This window comes from Corylus avellana, chromosome ca5 (genome assembly GCF_901000735.1).
Source record: "Corylus avellana chromosome ca5, CavTom2PMs-1.0".
Lineage (NCBI taxonomy): Eukaryota > Viridiplantae > Streptophyta > Magnoliopsida > Fagales > Betulaceae > Corylus > Corylus avellana.
The window spans coordinates 25,700,063-25,721,223 of record NC_081545.1 but is presented as its reverse complement, the minus strand read 5'-3'; the positions used below and the strand labels follow the sequence as shown (position 1 = coordinate 25,721,223).

Below are 21,161 nucleotides of genomic sequence, written 5' to 3'. Positions count from 1 at the left end.
AGGAAGGTCAAACACATCCTTTTGGGGTAGGCCCCAAGCGCCAGACTAAAAAATGGTCGTGAAATTCAACCACGCACGTAGCCGCCTACCGACCCGTGGTTGATGTCACTCTTCCCAATGCTCCCAACTACTTCAACCTGGCTAGCAGCCTAGCAGTGCAGTTGAACTACTCTAATAAGTGTCTCATCTCTCTCTCTCTCTCTCTCTCTCTCTGCTAATGGAGACAATGAGCTTGTGGGACAACTTGGTCGAAGAGGCACTAGCAAAGCTTCAATCTTTGAAACTCCTTCGGTCTCTGAGACCCATTCACCTCTCCAGTCACCAGCCAGGAAAAGCCATTGAAAATGAAACTCAAAACTCCTCGAATTCCGAACAAGAAGAAAAAGGACACGAATTCTTCCAGGTGTTTGATAAAATGCAGCCCTGGGACCGGTCCTCTGTGGAGGTTCAGATGGCCGAAGAAACATTTCAAAGATGGATCCGTGACCTTCCCAGTACTGGTACGCTTCTTGTTCCTCCTATTCCTGTCGTTATTTGCTTTATTTTTTTTTTTCAATTTTGTAAATGATGTTTGAAACTTGAATATGCTCTGCGTATCTGAACTTCGAACTTAACGACACTTTTCCTTTAATTTTGAATTTTCATCCAAAAAAAAGAGAAAAGAATTATAAATAAACGTCGACCACCGTTGTATTAATGCGTCATTGTAAAATCAATAATATGTATATGCGTATAGTAGATTTTAGTCGCGTAATGAGGATTGTACGGTGAAATGGGTTTCATTTATTTCTTTGCTACATGCAACTCTGTTTTTGATCATGATGAGAGATGACAATAATGGAACGTGAATGAGGGTGTCTAATGCTCTTGGTAAATGATGCATGACAGATGACAATAGAGTTCGGATGAGGACGACAGAGTTCATTTTGATTTAATGGGAAATTTGGGGGGAAGATATTGAAGAATATAGTGACCTAGAATATTTGAATTTTGATCGATTATGCTGAGTTATAAACCTTTGATTGAAACTTTTTTCATAATTAAATGTGTGATATCTTTGATTTCACCGAGTAATCTTAATGGCGTCAACAGGGTATAAAAGATGTCTTAGCTTTTGGTATTAAGAAACTGTTAGATCTTGAATATTACTAAGATGTAGCTTCTTATCATTCTCATTGGCGCTCATCATTGAAGGAGACGAGGCTTCCTGTAGAGATGAAGTAACTGATAATGAAGAAAAGGCTTGTCCTCAGCAATCCAAAAGGCTACTTTTGTTCTCTGGAAATGATTATTTGGGCTTGAGCTCACATCCGACAATTGGAAATGCTGCTGCGAAGGTGTGCTTGATGATATTTCTTTTCTCAAATTGTACTTTTGCCAGATTCATAGGTTTTGTTATTTTTATTATTATTTTTCCTCTTCTCCTGAACACACTGCTATAACATCATGAACTTTATTGTAAACCAGGCAGCCCAAAAACATGGAATGGGCCCAAGGGGTTCTGCTCTAATTTGCGGCTATACCAATTACCATAGGCTACTAGAGTCAAGCTTGGCAGATCTGAAGAAAAAAGAGGTAAAAGTGTAAAATAATTGTTAGAAGAGTTTATTAGGATTAGAAGAATCTGTTACTGATAGGGATTTGTTACAGGGGTATTTTGGCCATTGTATTGAATTTTAATATTATATATGATAAATGGGTGAGAGAGTGCATAAGATTCGCTAGCCTTCTCTTTCTCTCTAAGTAGTTTTATGCAAATTCTATAACATGGTATTGGAGCAAAGATCTCGAGTTCAAATCTTGACAAAAAGGACTTCCATGCTTATCTATTATAGTAGTCTTAATGAGTAGTATAGTTTGAAGCCTTAAGAAAAGAAAACGGTTTTTTCAGCCGGGTGAGTAACAACTCAAGAATATATACGATAGACTAGTATACCTTTAAACAATTTACCCCCAATTTCAGTTAAATATTCCATGTGTTGGACCGCACTTGTTGAGAGGAAGTTTGAGCCCACATGTGAGGGGGAATGTGAAAATATAAATTAACTGATTAAATTCACAATTTCCTAGTAACTAAGCTTTTTAAATAATTGGTGATTTAACATATATATATATATATATAGGGGGTGAAAGAGGCTATGTAAGATTTGCCAGCCTTCTCTTTCTCTCTAACTATTTCCATGAAAATTCTACGACAATAACAATTCCTTAAGCTATTTATTTATTTATTTTTGTGCTTCATATTATATTAAACCATTTCTCAATAAAGCCTACCTGTTCATATCAATATAACCAAAATATCTATAAGGCAGTTAGAAATGTTGGCATGAGGCAGGGTGTGGAAGAATATCATCTAGAGTGTTGGAATTCTACTTGCATGATTGACCTGGTTCCAATGATGACTGTTTTTCAGATCATGGATTTTCAATACGTATTTCGATTTTGTTGAAACCACGTAAATTAATTATATGGTTTTCTTGGAGGTTTAATATTAGGTTTAATATTTTGGTTGTATTCTCTTGATCACCTTTTGTAATTCGTATAACCTTTCCAGTTATTTCGACCGAAAGCTGATGCATTCTTGTTTAAAATTTATTCCATAGGATTGCCTTCTTTGTCCTACTGGGTTTGCAGCCAATATGGCCTTAATGGTAGCATTAGGAAATATTGTTGCTCTCTTGGCTGCAGGCAGAAAACTTTTGGAGGAAGAGAAGATTGCCATATTTTCTGATGCACTGAATCATGCATCAATAATAGATGGTATTCGTCTTGCGGAGCGATACCGAAGTGTTGAAGTGTTCATCTATCAACATTGTGACATGTCTCACCTTAATGAGCTCTTGTAGGTTTTTACCTTTTGTCTGAAATGTTCAGTGTCCCTGTTATTGTTAAGCATACTAACCCAGGACTCATATTATTGCAATTCATTTGTGTTTTGACAGATCGAAATGCAAAATGAAGAGGAAAGTCGTTGTCACTGATGGGTTAGTCATGTTATATCAAGTGTTACTTTCAAATTCATTTTCTGCAAGCTCCTTGAGGCTGAGAAAACTAATTAAAAATAACAACCAGGAAAACACAGTAAATTGTTTGAGTACTTTCTATGAGATTCTAAATTTTCTTCTCTTTTTTCCACATATTATGTTGTCAAATGGACATTAACAAACTTTTATCTTGGATTGGATTGAGAATAATTATCAACAAATTTATCCTGCATTTCTTTTTAGAACTTATACATTAAAGTCAAAGGTTTCCATATGTAGCACATTTATTTTATGGATCCCAACTAGGAGACTTCTGATCATGCTTATATCATTTAATCTTTCTTCTCATTCAGGCCATAATGAGAACGGATTATGATATAAGTTATGAAAATGAGATAAGGGACTTCCAAGATGTCTTTTAATACAAATTCATGAGGTTTATTCTTTATGGCATAAGGTCTAAGCCTGAGTTTAATTGCTTCATCCACTTTGCATAAAACTTAGTATCAATTGTAAGTCTTCTTGGCTTCACATGTTTTGCATGTTGAAACCAAACATATTTGGTTTTGGCTTTAGTGTTCATATTTCTCACCACAGAAATGACTGTACTAGGATGGGCTCAGTTAATCAATGGGAAACATTTTCATTTTTGTTTGTTTAGCTAATGATATCTATGTCTTGGTGATTGTTCCTTCTGCTGACAGAGACTATGTTAGGTGTTATTCTTTAAGCTTATCTTCTAAACCTTCTTGTGACTTCATTATTTACAAAGTCAATGTTTCAACATGTGTGTGAGTGTGTACCTGTGCATTGTTGAACTTGGTGGATGACTTCGATCTCATTTTATTGCAGTTTGTTTAGTATGGATGGAGATTTTGCACCAATGGTTGAGCTAGTAAAGCTTCGTAAGAAGCATCAGTTCTTGTTAATCGTTGATGATGTAAGTCACTTTTTTTATATAACATATCAAAAAAAAAAGTCACTTTTATATATTGTTGCTTATGGAATCAAAAGAAACTGTTTGGAGCCTGTCTTGTAGACATGCATATTGGGATTGAAGTTATTAGCCATTCACATGCACATTGGTATTATTTGTGTGCTACAGGCAAAAATGGCTTTACTATTCACCTACTTCGATGCAGATATATATGCTCTGAACAATAAGTAGTTACTCTTTTTGAGAGTTTTTTTTTTATTGTGTCAGGCTCATGGAACATTTGTTTGTGGAAAAAATGGGGGTGGAGTAGCTGAGGAGTTCAATTGTGAAGGAGATGTTGACATATGCATTGGCACTTTGAGTAAGGCTGCAGGTTGCAGTGGTGGATTCATAGCATGCAGGTAATCTTTCTTTATATTTTTTTTTATTTCTTTACTCTTTCCTCAAGGTACTGATGGGGAAGAATAGAAATAAATAAACAGAAACAGAACTCGTCTAGAAAACTTTTGGGAACATAAGACTTTTCATTGTATTAGATCTATCATAACAACCATTTTTCTGTTGCATTTATATAACGAGTTCCTTGAATGTTTTATCTCATGCACGTGAAAATATGTTTGATTTAGTTATGCCTTTTTTTCTGAATGCTGTAATGACAGCAAAAATTGGAAGCAACTCATACAATCAAGGGGTCGCTCCTTTATATTTTCAACTGCTATGCCAGTCCCCATTGCTGCAGCTGCCCATGGTAAACCTTAGAATTCCTTTCGTTGGGTTCATTTATTCACATATTAAGCTCTTTTGTTTTTTATTATTGGTAAGGTACACATGCACGCAGTGGGTTTTGAACCCACGATCTCACCCTCTATCCCATTTTTGTGGGGGAAGAAGTGTCATCCGAGCTATAATTTCTTTCTTGTTCATGGTTCTGGTACTTTTCATTGTTTGACTATGGTTAGTTTCCTGTTTACGGAGATTTGCATCATCTGGCATGTCTTGTGTATGCATAAAAGGTCAGGAAGTAATGTACATATTGTAGGAGATATGTTAGAATTCCAGATTTAGCTTTGATATTAAAAATATGGGACTTTCAAATGCCAAAGCAGACAGGTAGCCATTACCTCAGTACTTGATTTGCCTGATAAAGGTTACAGACTCAAACTCAGATTGTATATGGGCAATCTGAATGCAGATTTGGCCTAATTCGCTTTTTATAGTCAGTGAATTTAACTTTTCAGCATGCGAATTCTTTTTTCTTCATGAATACAAGATTCAAGGACAATTAAAGGATTCTTAGAGAGAATCACTACAGTTTTATCCCAGTTCACAGTGTTGCAACAGCTGATTTTGATGCGTTCTTGCTGACCAATTCATCTGCCATACTCTTTCTGGTGCATTTCTCAAAGTCGAAAATGGAATGAGCAAAAGAACATGTAGAAGAATTGTCAAAGTAACTGGAACCCAGAAAAACCAAAGCCTGAAAATATTTGTTAAGCATATGTAATTACATAACGGCCTAGCTAATTTATATTCTTCATAATGAGTTTATGAACCAATGTGTCATTTATTAATTTCTATTTATACTCAAATATGTATACCTGTTTTTTGGTATTATAAGTAAGAACCCTCATATGCCCATTTCAATTATATCGTCCTTTATAAACAGACTTAAATATGTTCTTAGTTTTGACGCTTTCACACTGGCAATGCTGCTCACACCATTTGTGACTTAGGACATTAGAGGTCTTTTGTGTGTGTGTGTGTGTGTGTGTGTCTGGATATGTGTTCGGATGCTTTTTTGCAGATCATATCACACTATTTTACAGTTGAGTGATATCTTGATATGTTACAATCTCCTTCAGAAATAAAAATTCTTATCTGCATCCAATAATTGTCTCCTTGGTGAAATGCTTTCTATGTTAACAACTTGAGTATGACATGTAGCTGCTGTAATTGTGGCGAAAAAGGAGACATGGCGTAGAAGGGAAATTTGGCAACGGGTGCACGATTTTCATACTCTTACTGGAATCCCCATCACAAGTCCCATAATATCTCTTATTGTAGGGAGTGAAGAAAAGGCCCTACAAGCCAGCCGGTTCTCTCTCTCTCTCTCTCTCTTTCTCTCTCTCTATGATTATGGTCATTGTTAAAGCTGCTACTGAATGTTGGTCATTCTGGAACAGGCATTTGTTGAGATCTGGCTTCCATGTAACTGCAATCAGACCCCCAACAGTGCCTCCCAACTCATGCAGGTTTGTTGTTTGCTGTTCCCAGGTGTTTACCACCTTTATCTGAAAATTTGACTTTAATAAGAATGTTTGATTCCGCTAACCGAAAACAAGGGATTTGATTTGCTCATTGCATCCTTCACGCATGCATAAGAGTATGTATTTATGCATTAGCGTTTTCCACATCCTCCCATCATATTCCATGAGCCACCTATCTAATCTGCTGACCAGAGGTGTCCATGGTTTGTTCAAGTCACGGTATATTCGATTGGGCCAAAATATCAACAAACTGAATTGTGTAAAAGATTATTTAATACAACTCATTTTATTTAGTGGAAATGCATATGCATATAGATTTGTATAAGATGACAGCGGAAGAGATATTAGGGCTAATGCTAATTCATTCATGTCAAAGTTTGGACGTCGAAAGCAAAGCCATCAATTATAGTCTGATTTGAGTTTCTAGTATCATTTGACGTTCTATTCTGGATGTGAACCCTTTATTTATTTATTTATTTTTATTTTCCAATGCACTAATTTATCTTTTTAATTTCCTTTTTCCCCCTACTTAGGCTAAGGGTAGCCCTGAGTGCAGTGCACACAATGGATGATCTGAAGAAGCTCACCACTGCACTCTCGCACTGCATTAATTTCCAAGATATTGGCTACCAAATCCCAATTGGATATGCAAGGCTGTAGTGTTTGAATTCTTTTTTTTTTCCTTCTTCTTCTTTTCTTTCCTGGATTGCATTGATTCAATTTTGCAAGAATGATTGAAATGTTGCTATTGTTCTGTCAATCAGCAGTAATAAATATACTTTAAGGGGCAGCCTGGTCTTTTTTTTTTTTTTTTCAGCTATAAGCTTTTATTGCTTGCGAATGACCTGACTAATGGCCTGTTTGTGATTGTGTTTGAGGAGTTTAAAAGTGCGTTTAACACTCAAAAAGTCCGTTTGAAAAAAAAGATAGTCGTTTGGTAAAAAAATTAAAATCACTTTTAAGGATTTAAAAAGCCTAAAAATGGTCAAAATACACTTTTAGCAAAAACTTAAAAATGGAGCTTTTGCCAAAAAATGTTTTTTTGACTTAAAAGCTTTATTTTTCAAACGCAATTTCAAACAGGCTTTAAGATCACTTCCAAGGGTTTATTGGTCTACATTATTCTTTTGTCTGCCTCTGTGCATGTGAAATCTAAGCTAGGACCACGGTCTTTTCTACTGACATTAATTTAAGCCTCTGAAAATATGAAAACTCATTTTTGGTTTTTGTTTTTTTGGTAACTTTACATGACTTGCAAAGAAAGTATTGTTATGGATGGGATAATCTAGAAAATGTTGGCACCTTGCCATTGTATCCTCATGCAAATTAGGAGGGCAGTTAATGGTGTTTGGTGGACCATGATATCCCTATATTCTTTTTTGGGGAAAAGTACCCATTTGATTAGCTATAAAAAAGTGGACAACCAACGTGCATGAGCATTTTGAAAATGTTCAATCGAAGGGAACCTATTTGCTTTGCATCATTGCAAATTTGCATGGCCAAATATCCAGAATTGAACTACCAACATATATATATATATATATATATATATATATATATAAAAGAGACAATGGAACATTATTATTAGTAATATATATGTATTCTTCCAAAAAGATCAACACATGCAATCACCATTGCATTACACGCAGCTATAACTTTGTGTCTTTTTAAACCTTTCCAACTTCCAGAACCCACATGCCCAATATTTAATTATATCCCCTATTCCCCTATTCCCCTATGCAATTTAGGTATATTGTCCAAAAGTGTAACTATAGTAGTATATTATTATATTCCCTAGGAAGGCTACAATTGAGCCTCACTATAAATGATGTGATTAGGCAAATTAAAAGCAGTTAATCAACCCCGATTAGACTTTTTCAAATACGATGATGGGTTGGAAGTAGCCAGAGCCAACCACAAGCTTTCTCCTGATGGAAAACACGAGGAGTTGGAGGTGGAAGAGGAGCAACCTCCACAAGGAGTTTGCTGCTGCTCATCACAGTTGCTTGTCATGATGTCCTTTGCTTCTGTTTCCTCGTCCTGATCTTTCTTACCCATTGCCAACTGTATAGAAATTAAGTAGCAAGTAAAAATACACATCATAAATTAAAATTAAAATGGAAGAGGAGACAAGGACTGATCAGAGCTGCTCACGTACACTTGGCATTGAAGCATCGGAGGTAATGTTATGGTGGCGTCTTTGGTAGGTGATGGTCCCACTCCCACAGAAGCCAGCTGTGTCGCTGTGTTGGATCTGAGGGGGTTCATTGAGGTTGATGACACAGCCCTTGAAAGTGGTTTGTGGGGTCTCAGGTGGAGGAGGAGGAGGAGATGGGGCGGGTGTAGCGAGACTGTTAAGAATGCCGGCAATATTGCTGACAGCTGGTAGCCTCTCAGCCAATGGTTTGACAGGTGAAGTTGGGTGGTGGGGCTTACATGGAAGGAGGAGGTGGGCAGCGGAGGTGGCGGAAGAGGCTGAGGGTGGGGTCCGGACTACAAGGAGGTCTTCAAGGTGGACCACAGACGACGACTGAGGGGACGTGGCCATGTTTGGCCACAGGAAGGTACCCTGTGGCTTGCAAATCCTGAACCCGCTCTTTAGCCTTTCTATCTTTGCTGCCTTGTCCTCTGTTGCTGTCACTTCTACTGCTGATTTGTTGTTTTGTTCCACCTGATCTTTTCTCTCTCTTTCAGTGTCGGATGTTGTTGTTGGCGATCCTATCAATAATGGCGGTGGTGCTTCTGTTTCTGACATGATTGGTTCCTCCATTCTTGATTTCAGCATCCCCATTAACTCCTGCATTAATGCAATTAATTAATGATCCCAGCATCCTCATCAGTCAACACCATCAATGATGTACATTAATGTCATTGATCCCCATGCTATTAATTATTATGATGTTGTTTGCAATACTTAATATCATTCCTTCATCAAATCAATACATCAAATAAAGTGACAAGGAATTATAAGAGTCGCTCATCACTCATCAATTCATCTTCATCATGTCATTAAATCATTCTAATTATAACTACTCATAAAAAGAGATGACGGATTTTTTATAACAGTTGCTCATCACGTATCAATTCATCTCCACCACGTCATCAAATCATTCTAATTATAACTACTCATAAAAAGAGGGGACGGGTTTTTTAGCCTATTTCATTGACTCTGGTTAGGAGAACCTACTTTCTCGATCAATTCTTCTACTGTTTTACAACAGATTAAACATCAACAAAGCAATTCAAGTTCAGGATGTTATCTTCTGATCAAATTACGATCAGAGAGTCAATTGTTAACCAATATATATGAGACTTAATTCAGTTTGATAATGCATTGGGAATGAGTGAAAATTAAATGCATCAGTCCCAAATTAATTTGAATACTACTCCTCTGACCGTAAATTATCACGTGCTTCACATCAATTAAAAGCCCAGATCATACTAAACACTTTTGATCAACAAAATATCGAGAACTAAAGGGGTAGGTTCAAGGTTTGGTACCTCCATTCCGCTCAAAGATTGTGAAATTTCCATCAGCTGTTTTTCAATCTTAGATTTCCTATTCATCAATTCAATATGCATTTCCTGTGAAAAGATCGATTACGCACGTAGTTAATTAAAAGAGGCATCGATCATCAAGCTGAACGAATGAAATTAAAAATAAAAATTAATCCATCCTAAAACTTGTTCACCTTCAATGGAATCAATGAAGCTTTAAGGTCCCATGTCAGAGTCGTCACAGAAGAGGTTGGGATAGGGACAATAGCTAGATTCTCCTCTTGCTTCTTGGTCTCTAGCTCCTGCATACCCCTGTTTGTTCATTAAGACCAACTCCAAATAAGAAATGGGCCAACGTACGTAATTAAGAGCAGTGATAACAAGCAAAAAGTTATACTAGTAAGATCCATAAAGTATACCTACAAAAGGACACATAAGTTCACAACTGAAAAGAGAAATTGGACATTTTACATCAATGATACGAAGAAAAAGGTCACTACTTTTGTATTTTGGCAATTTCTTCCTTGAGATCCCTTAGCTCTCTGGCACAAATGGGATCCTGGGAGGGGCTATCTCCAGGCTTCCATCCAGGTGGTGGAGTCCAATAAGGGTCCTGAACCCCAGCTTCCTTTCTGATATTTACTAGATCAGCACTCTCCAGCCAATACTCCATGGCCCCTTCAGCATTGTGCCGCCGCCTGAACCGCTCAGCCCCACCGGGCGCCACTTTTCCAGCCATATGCTTCAGCAAATGGTCTAACAAACCAGTATCGCCGATGAGCTTCCTTGCCTCCGTTCTCAGAGCTGGCCTTAATATAGGGTTCCCAAAGACAGCTCGTTCTGCCTTCAAAATCTTCAACATGTTCTCCTCAGCCAACTTATACCTTCAAATACAATTTTACCCATTAATTAATTAAAAAGCCAAATCCCAAACCAACTACTTGACAAAAAGAAAAGAAAAAATTATAAAATTATATATCATTGTCCTGTCCTCTGTCTTCACCTCTCAACAGACCATCTTTCAATGGATTCTTTGAGCTTTTTCTTCTTACTCTGATTGTAAACCTGGATCTGGCATTGCTTCTCATGCTTTGCTCTTTTGGGTTTTTGAGCTCTGCTTGAACCATGACAGTTTCTCTTAAGATTCTTCCTTGTCTTAGACGACTCTACCTTTAGACCTTCTTCAATTTCTTCTATCTCATCCTCATCTCCTTTCCCTTCTTCTTCTTCTTCTTCTTCTTCTTCTTCATCTTTCGCCTTCCTCGATAAGGTTTCAACATTTTGCTCTCCGAGATTGCCTAGAAACCGGACCTGCTTACGCTTACCCCACTGGACCATCCCGGTGAGTTTGAGGTCAGACCAGCACAAACCGTTTTTAGAAACCGCATTTCTGAGCCTAGTCCTCAAGGCTGGGCCCGAGTCTTTCTCAGCCACCGTAGAAGGCACCAACCAGAAGCTCCACGAGTTTTGCTTTTCTGCAATTTCCTGGGGTGGTATTCTTCGGTAAAGCACGTCTCCAGCCAGGTCTGAATCCATTATGTATTTCTCGGTCAGAGCAGGGAGCTTCTTCCCCTCCAGTTTCCCACAGTTCCCATCGCTGAAGTGCGTACGAAGAGAGTAAGTGCTTGGGTACCTCACTGCTACATTAAGCTCCGTCTTCTCACTCACCTGCAATATCCCCAGTCATCAATATTAAAAAAGAAAAAAGAAAAAAAAAAAGCCCACAAAATATTTGAAAAAATTACTCACACATATATACGGAATATGAAACGTACCATGACGACCCGGATCGAGTTAAGCTGATATGGGGTTTTAGGGGTGAGCTTGGAGTGGTCGATCTGATAGAAAGAACCCACTCTGACGTGCTCTATGGCCTCTGAAGCCTCTGCAATGCGAAAAAGGCGCAAACGGGTAAGTCGGAGTCTTAAACATTTTGTACAACTGTTTGTGTGAGAGGGACGTCGGTATAAATTCGAAGCAAAAGGACGGGGAGGGGCATATGCGGGATGTGAAAAAAAGATACGTATCAGGAGGGGGTTGTTGATGGTGTCTTACCGAGTAGAGAACAAATGGAAGAACTTCTGGGCAGTGTATGTCTGGCCAAAGATTGCCTTTCCCCTCCATCTTCCAAGTACTCCATTTCCTGCCCAAAGGGAAACCAAAAGACGACGAACGCACACACATACACAGACACCACGTACCAAATACCCAATTATTCCGGTGGTCAATAAAAAATACACATATTTACACTATACCCCTACTCTCTAACTCCCATCATCTGGCCTATGCACCCTCTCTCTCTCTCTCTCTCTCTCCAGCTCTCACACACGCACACACAAATCGTCAGAGAAAATATATACATATATATTTTCTATGGTTCTGGTAGTGGTATGGTTGCCATTGCCATGCCATGCATGCGGTTTTCGTAACTCATTATTAGAATCTTCTCCGGTTCCTTCGCCCTTTTCTTTATTTATTTATTTTTTAATCTACGACATGTGCACGCACAATTGTAAGCCCCAACAGACTGGCCCGGGCAGCCTTACACGCGCGATTGTAGAGCGTGCAGGGGACAGTAAAGCTCACGCACCGCCGGATTGGCTATTGCTCTCACCCTAACAGTTCCAAGGACAAGAGTGGGAGAGAGAGCCGGATGCGCGAGAGAGAGCGACAGCTACAGGCACAGTGAGAGAAAACCTAACAAAACGCTACACAAAAGTAGGGAGAGAGAGAGAGAGAGAAGAGAGCGAAAGATTACAATAGTTGGTGCAGGATCAAATTCACTCGAGTTTCCTCCGTGTATGTGAGATCTGAATAAAGAACACAGAGCAAAATGCAGTTTACAAAAACGATGACCGAGAACTGCAAAAGATGAAGGGACAAATTTAGAAATTTGGAGTTTTTTTTTTTTTACTTTAATTTGCTTGGACAAGTTCTACGAATGGTAAGAAATTAAGTATGGCGGCTGTGTAAGAAAAAGCTAACGAACACTATTGACTAACCTAGCAAAATCTGCAGAGCTCTCTATTCGGAGACAAACATTCTGAACCAAAAACAAATACGAAAAGAAATCACAAAAAGAAGAAAGGAAGTACAAATATATATATATATATATATAGCAGAACTTTTCATTGAAAATTTTCTCGAGAAAAAGAGAGGATGTGGTGCGAAAATCTGTTACGCACGGAAAAGTGAGCAGTGCAACATTTCAGAGTAAAAGAGAGGGAGAGAGAGAGAGAACAAATTAATAATTAATTACCAGACGTCTTGCATCTCACGTGAGCTCTTCATCCATTTTTGGTCCCCTACGCGGCATTTTCCAAATATGCCCCTCACTAGTCATTTATTTATTTTATTTTATTTTTTTTGTCGAGAAAATTGTTGGATTGAGTCCCAAGTTACGTTTCTTTTTCTAATTCACATTTTTGTACCATTTTATTAACTGATGAGAAATTAATTAACTACTTTTAGTGGAAACTATATGGAATAAGATACAAAATAGGTATGATTGTTATACTAACTGTTTATTGACAACAACATCAAGAATCTAATTAATAATTATTATTATTATTAAAAAAAGAAAAAGAAAAGATTTAGATACATTATACATATGATAGAATGGTAAAAAAGAAGCTTCCACATGATCGGCCATGAGCTAGCTAGTTAATTAACCCTATTGCTTGCATAAACCAAATAAAAAACTAATAAATTGAACCCAATGCTACTCGGGCTTCATACTCTATATGTATTGTAAAAATAAAACATAATACAATTACATGAAGTTCAAAGTAGGGAGTTTCACCTAAACCATCCTAATTAAAGTAAATCACACGGCATATATGAAGCAAAATTTGTGATAAATGAAATCTGTCAAAATACTTTCTTCTCTTTTATTCTCTCAATCATGGAAATTTCTCAATTCTACTAGAAAATTATAAGAGAAACTACATTTAATCTTCCGAAGCTAGACCCATTTTTCAATCTCGCTTCTAATGTTTAAAAAGTGGCAATCGACCCTCCTTCCCCCTCCCCTAGTGGCGGAGCCACATGTTGGCCTATAGGGGTTGTGGCCTCTACAGACAGTGGGGTAAGGGATGTATTGTGTCAAGGTTCCTTTTAGATTAAAAAAAAAAAGGTGTAATGTAGGATACGATAGAGCAAAAATGGTGGCCGAATTTGGACATCTCACTACAACAATTGAATAAAAAAGTTGAAAATGTTCTTTTTTTTTTTCTTTTTTTTTTTATGGATAAGTTTTTCTGTTATTTGTATTATAAGATAATTTTTTAATTATTCTTTTTTTAAAAAAAAAAAAAAATTATTTTAGTTACTAAACACAATAGAAAACAAATTATAGACCTATGTCCTTTCTTCGATTGGCTTTACGCAAATCTCAATCTACAAACCTTAAAACATTAGAAATTTAGATAAAGAAGCACTAGGTATAATGACACACTGACATACAATAATTAAAGAGACACATGTATACTTATATATATAAACACAGACAAACATAAATAAGGGACACTATCAATCGGTAACCCAAAAATTTGATTCAAATTGCCATAAACTCTTAGAAAGTATTCTTTACACACCTTTGAACGATTTATGCTTTTTTTTTTTTTTTTTTGGGTGGTTTTTGGTTCAATTATGTTAAGTTGCCATTCATTTTTGTTTTAGATTATGTTTATCATATTTTGGGGTAATTACCTTTTACCCCCATGAATTACAGCGCATTGGCACTTTCTCCCCATTAACTATCAACTATGACACTTGATCCCATCAAACTACCATCTTATGACAAAAAGCCTATTTTTGTCAGTCAAATGGGTTTAAATTGACGGTCAACAGTCATGTGCCATTTTAATTGTTTTTCTTCCACTTTTGCCCTCACTTCAGACCGAGAAAATGACGCTTATACCCTCTTAAACCTTAATCCAACACATGAAAACAATTTTAAATGAGAGCAAAAGTGGAAGAAAAAAAATTTTTAAATAGCGCATGACTTGCACATGACCATTGACCGTAACTCCTTTGACTGACAGGAGGGGGCTTTTTGTCATAAGATGGTAGTTTGATGAAGTTAGGTGTCATATATAATTGGTAGTCATGGGGAGAAAGTGCCAAGGTGTTGTAGTTTATGGGGACAAAAGGTAATTACTCCTCATATTTTAGTTTGGCCCCTACAACAACGATGTTCTAGCTCCGCCACTGTCCTCTCCCAAAAATTAAGTTTCAACTCCTAGCAAGTCTGCCCATTTGTTAGCCTTTGTCCGTCTTCCATGATAGAAAATTACCCACATGAGTCGCGCGTGAGTTTTTAGCAGATGAAGTCCCCAAAATGTCCTTAATGGGGTGGATGAAATCTCCAAAATGCCCCTAGGCATAAAGAGTTTTTTTTTTTTTTTTTTTTTTTAAATAAACTTTACATTAACTCCCATGAACTTTCATCACATTTGTAATTATTTTCCTAAACTTCAAAAGCTCTTAATTTAATAAATTTTATAAAATTTGCAAAGTCACCTATACCCTTAGCGCGCTGTTAGGGTTTGAGGTTAAATAAGATATATTAGTAAAGAGGTGAAATGATTCTTATACTTCTGTAAAATTATTATCTTAATTAAATAATTAAACATTTAAAAAAAAAAAAAATCCAAAAGCGATAGGTGATCACTACTAGTATCCAAAACCAAAGAGAAATGTTAAGGAGTACCCACAAACACATCCATGAAGTATTCTCCAGGGCCAAGACTCACCCCAGATTCCAAGGTCGCCGTCAGTTGCCCTAGATAGCTGCCGCCGGTGAGATTCCGGTGATTCAGCCGAGGCAACAACCGACTTCTTTAGCTTTGAAATGGTATTTGGTTCTATTTCTTTGTAATCCTCGAATGCAGAGTCTGAATTCTGGTCAAGTCCAGCTTGATTGTGAACTTAATTAATCGCAGAATTTTTCGAATTGCGCTAATTAAGATGGAGCTTCCCATACTGCTTGAGGGATTTCCCTGAAACAATTAAATCTCCATCTTCATCGATCATCATCACTATCATATTCTTCTTCATTTGTTATCACTATCAACGGACACGACATTGAAGCTCATGTGATCATGGAATCCACGGCTTCCACGTTTTCCCCCTAAACAAATAATGATATTTTGAAAAATTTCACATCCTCCATTAAGATTTAATAAAAAATCTTAATGGATGGGATGAGTAACATTGTATTTGTAAACTTTTTAAATTTTAATACACTAAATTAAGAATTTTTAAAGTTTAGGAAAATAATTACAAATGTGACGAAAATTTAGCGAGGTTAAATAAAGTTTCTTCTTAAAAAAAAGTTAAATACAAAATTTCTTAAAAAAAAAAAAAATTAGAAAACCCAAAAAAACAAAAAATAATGGAGTGACCACTGACCGAAACTACTCCCATTTGACCACTTGGGGGTGGTCAGCCAGCCCCAAATTGAAGCGTGCACAAAACACATATAGTAAATTTAGTGCTATTGTAAGTCTTATACGTACGCATGCCTTGACACGACCAAAACTCGACACGCGATATTTAAAATTGAAAATTTTTTATATGACTTGCAAATTCGACACAAACCCAATACAAAATTAGTGCGTAGAGTTGAAGAATCTAACTCGTTTAATTAAATGAATCGGTTTAGGGTCAATTTATTAAATCTTATACCCATGACTCAATACACGAACACAAATTGTCACCCCTAATAATATATAGGGTGTGATAGAAATTAACTACTTTTAACGGTAACTATATTGATTAAGATACAAAAGAGAATGATTATTGGCAGGAGCGAGTATGCCCAATATGATCTAAAGTGTATATATAGCTTCCTTAATTAATTTGGTACAAACTAATTTGAGGAATCTCATGACTTTATTTCATTCAGAGTACATAATTAACAATCACATCGATCTTTTCTTCTTCAATAACATTAAGAAACAACTTTAATTCTTCCCCTTGTTGCTGTAGCTTGCTTCTTAATCGTCCTCCACTCTTTCATGACCGTACGTTTACCATCTGTTTATAGATAACAACATCAAGAATCTAACAATAATAAAATATTTAGATACAGATAATAGAATCGTAAATAAAAAGCTCCCACATGATCGTCTATGACTATGAGCTAGCTAGCGAGATTCCAATATTGAATTGCCAAGGGAGAATATGGGCATTATTGAAGTTAAACTACTATATTTTCCCCCCTAAACTGGGCTTTATATACTTATTATTGATTAAATAAAGATGGAAAATAAGAAATTATATATATCATATCCACACTTGTAAGCATAAGAATATTTATGTACTTATATGAAAAGATACAGAAATTCTTACAAGGATACCGATGATGACTCTCCTTTCAAGCACAATGCTTTGCAAAGACCAACGCAACCTCTGTATACAGGTTCAACGTTAATTGATCTGCAACTACTCTTTTTGCATCTTTCATCGCATCTTTTTCTGTTTACGTGCTTTCCATCTTCACATGGTTTGAGAGAGGAAAAGCAAGGCGAAATTAAAGAGGGAGGAAGAGAGGGAGGGCCGGGAGAGGATTATGATTAGCTTGCACTACAATTAGCACAAGTACTATAATTACCACTATCACCATCTTCTCCACAGGTTTTCTGCTACTATTTCTACCCATATTTGATATTTCCCCCCTCTAGATCTGATCTTGAAACAATATTGCATTACATTACTAGTTAATTTATAGGGTCTAGACCCTTTTCATAGATAAGTAAATTGTTGAAAATTTTCACATTTTGTAAATTGGTTTAGTGTTAAAAATTTACTTAAACTTAATGACAACTTTGTCATAATTAGAATGTCCAATCTGTGAAGATTTGGTGAGTTTTAATTTATATATGGGATCCAGTCAATTTTTGTTAAACTCATGTCTCTAAGCTTGGATCGAGATTTATTACAATTTACAAGAGTTATCGTGTAATTAGCCACTCATTGATATAGTGTGATTTAAACAACAATTACAGAAAGTTATGAACCAATAGAAATATGTGTAGAAGAAAAGGGATATTTCCATTGGGTTGCATGAAATGCGATTCATATGATTAACACAATTATGAAAGAAAATATATAAAACGGTCAACCTTACAACATATTGAACGGTTAATTTAAATTAATTAAAAATACGTAGGATGTTTCAAATCACAAAAGTCATTTGCCCTTTCCCCATCTTTACATAATATTTCCTATTTGAAAGCTTTGTATATTTTATGACAATTATTTCACGGCCTTTGAGAGTATTGTTCACAAATACTTGGTATTGATTATCATCCTAAACCATCATCTAAGACCCCCAAATCAAAACTTTTGTGTTTACAACTTTATAAACAACAATAAAACAATCCCCAAAACCCGATAGAAATCCATAACCACCATTCCAAAGTATAGAATCTCATATTACAACCCTATTAAACTGATTAAAATCATTAATCAACAAAAAAGCTAGGGTTCTCTCAAAAGAAACACAAACCTAACCCTAACACAATGGAGATTCTCACCTTATGGGGCTTTGAACTCCCAAAATCCTTTACAAAACATCACATGCCTATCAATCTCTCTCTCTCTCAACACACATAGTCAACCATAGACAAGATTGATGAATTTAACAATAAGAACATTATTCATTCCTTGGACGGGCTTAATTAGTCACTTTTCGATCCATCTTCTGAACTCTTGTATCAACTTCATCCCAGTATGCTAAAAACAAGTGTACTTTCCTTTTCATCTCTTCAATTTCCATTTCCAACTTCCGTTTAGCATCTTGGAGATGAAGATGATACAACAGTTCCAACTGGAAAATCAAAATTGAAGTATTCATCAAGGCCAATTATATTCGCTATGTTTAATATGATTTATTTTGTGCAGCAATTCAAGGCTTCAACAAAAACAACGAAGACACAAAAGGCAAAGATAAGCGCTAATTCAAAGAAATTGGAAGTCACTTTCAATTCTGATCTACCTAGAAGAAGATAACCATTATCAGAACGGATGCTAAAAATGTTTTCTTAATCATACTAAAAAATGCCTTCAAAGCATGATCAACTTCTAATTTCAGTGGTGTATCTCAGTTCAAATTCTTAGTACTAAACAGAAATTGAACTAAAAAGCCACTTAACTAACTGACTTCAACCTTTGAAGTGACCTCGTAATGCAAAACCATGTTATCAAAAACAAATATATACAATTCTTAAAAGTATAGGATCAATTTTTTACCTCAATAGATATAATTTCAGAAATTTCAGGTAGATACACAGTACTCAGTCAGCCTGCAAACAAGACACCACAGAAAAATCAGTAGGAGATTTCAAAACAACAATATTAGCCTTGTATGAGTTATATTGAAACATTAGACTACGTTGGCTCTTACGGTTCCCATTTTCGTTATTTACCATGAATATCTATGATGAAGTTAAATTTAATTGTGACCAAGCTTGCCATTATACTTCAATGATCATGCCACTAATTTAACACACTACTCAAAGTGTAACCGAACTAAAATAGTTGATGATTGTTGTGCTGGAATGGATGTTTCACAAACACCAATTACATAACCTTCAAAAAGAGCGGTTTGATAACCAAATGGTATTGCAGTGTGCATATTATAGGATATTCGTAAAGACTAGATTACCTTAAAACAAATATCAAGATACCAAATCAACTCTGAACATTGAAAGCAGAAAACAGAGAATTGAAATTAGACACTGCAAAGCTACATGACTACATCAACCAATATGTTAAAGATGGTACTGTTGCAACAGACAGCAGCAACACTTTTCATTCCTGAATCCAGTTTTCAGATGTAATTTATCATGCAAGCATTATTGCTGACCGGTGGCATTGCTAACTTTCTATAATTGTCTTCATACCAAGTTGCAAATTATGACTTGGAAGGAGCTTAAGGACAAATGACTTTCAAATGGTACTTACAATGACGCATATCTACTCTTTGAGACCATCTATTTCCGTATATATACTTTCTAGTGAGAACTCATTTTTTGAGCTCTGTAAGACTGATTACCCTTTTCAATTCCACACCCAAAAAAAAAAACTCTTTTCAACAACTAAAAAGCAGGTAGGTACCTCTGCTTATTTTTGAACTAATTAATTACTTGAAGCTCGCAATTATAGAAAAATAATTATAACACAGTCACACAGAGAAAGAAATGTAATTCAGAAGTTAATCGCAGAGAAGTTTGATTGCTTTCCCTGGTAATGCCACCCGTCAATGGATCAGGTTGTTCACATTGAATTGCAAAAAATAAAATAGAGTTCCGGATTTCAACAAATATTTTCCATAATCTACTAACAATTAAATTAATGATCAAATGGGTATTTCAAAAATCATCAGATTTACAATAATACAACTGTCCCAATCAATTTCCCTCAACTATCTACATAACCGACCATCATATAATCTTAAACAGAAAGACCCACGATTTTTTTTCTTTTCTAAAAATGCACGGTAAATCAATCATGCGAAACCCAGGTCAAATTTATTTAAAATTTAACACAAGACAACTACCACGGAAAGTCCATCATCTGTCCATGGAAGAGAGAGAGAAAGAGAGACTAGAAGAAGGAAGAAATTACCTTAAACTCTTCTTCTGATTCTTGAAATCCTCGTCTTGCAGAGAGAAAGAGAGACGGGAATGGAAGCTTCGCGATAAATTCGAGGGAGTGGGTGGGAGTTGGGCGGGAGATGAAAATATGAGAAGGGGGGGGGGGGGAATGAGGAAGTTTTGCGATTTATTAAGAGAATGGGAAACGATGTCGTTTTATATTTATTTATTTCAAACTTTGTTTAGAAGATAATTTTGTATCATTCAGAGTAGATAATTAGACAAAGTTATGATCTAATAAAAATAATAAAATATGTATGGAAGAGTAAATAAGTTTAAAAATATCTATATGAAAAGGGATATTGCCATTGGATGAAATTAATGTGATTCGTATAATAAATAGAATTAATTATGAAAGAAAATATAACAGACCACATTATAACATATGGGTGGTGTTTGGCAAACAACACCAAACACCACCGCACTGTTTAGGTGTAAACAATAAAATAAAATAATGATTGGTATAGGAAAATGAAAATGTGGTATTAGAAAGTGAAAAATTTTATTTTGTATTAATTTTTTTATTTGAATAGTAATAAAAAGTAAATGATGTAATATAAAAAGTGAATGATTTAATATAAAAGTAAGAATTTTTTTTGAAAAAAAATGAAGTACATAGTGTGGTGGAATGAGGGAGAATGTGAGGGGATGGTGGGGGGTTTAACAAACAAGGCCATGGATTCATAGATAATTCAAATTACAAATTCGTACGAATTGTTAAGATGTTGCAAATCACAAGAGTCATTTGCCTTTTTAAACACGTACTCAAGCCTATATATATTCTATTACATAACCTTTTACCATCTTTACA

At 35.9% G+C, this 21,161-nt stretch overlaps 2 protein-coding genes and 1 long non-coding RNA gene across 3 annotated transcripts; 1 reads left to right on the top strand and 2 right to left on the bottom strand.

The window, feature by feature from the left end:
- Positions 1 to 210: 210 nt before the first annotated feature.
- LOC132182774 (8-amino-7-oxononanoate synthase) lies at positions 211 to 6,999 on the top strand (the record flags this gene model as incomplete). Its single annotated transcript, XM_059596112.1, is given in 11 exon segments — positions 211 to 500; positions 1,195 to 1,337; positions 1,468 to 1,575; positions 2,604 to 2,842; positions 2,943 to 2,984; positions 3,837 to 3,924; positions 4,189 to 4,322; positions 4,581 to 4,669; positions 5,866 to 6,016; positions 6,105 to 6,173; positions 6,722 to 6,999. Coding segments are annotated over 11 exon segments (1,473 nt in total). The 3' UTR covers positions 6,849 to 6,999.
- A 1,046-nt stretch (positions 7,000 to 8,045) lies between these two features.
- LOC132182015 (protein DYAD) lies at positions 8,046 to 11,826 on the bottom strand. The gene is made up of 8 exons (XM_059595229.1): positions 11,742 to 11,826; positions 11,462 to 11,571; positions 10,690 to 11,354; positions 10,187 to 10,570; positions 9,881 to 9,998; positions 9,690 to 9,773; positions 8,347 to 8,985; positions 8,046 to 8,252 (listed from the first exon to the last, which is right to left on the bottom strand). Exons 1-8 carry the CDS (start codon positions 11,824 to 11,826, stop codon positions 8,046 to 8,048), a joined length of 2,292 nt encoding a protein of 763 aa, XP_059451212.1.
- Positions 11,827 to 16,472: 4,646 nt separating this feature from the next.
- LOC132182816 (uncharacterized) lies at positions 16,473 to 20,431 on the bottom strand. Its single transcript, XR_009440330.1, has 4 exons — positions 20,322 to 20,431; positions 18,945 to 18,997; positions 17,043 to 17,187; positions 16,473 to 16,727 (listed from the first exon to the last, which is right to left on the bottom strand). It is a non-coding gene; the product is annotated as an uncharacterized LOC132182816 (long non-coding RNA).
- Between the last annotated feature and the right edge of the window lie 730 nt (positions 20,432 to 21,161).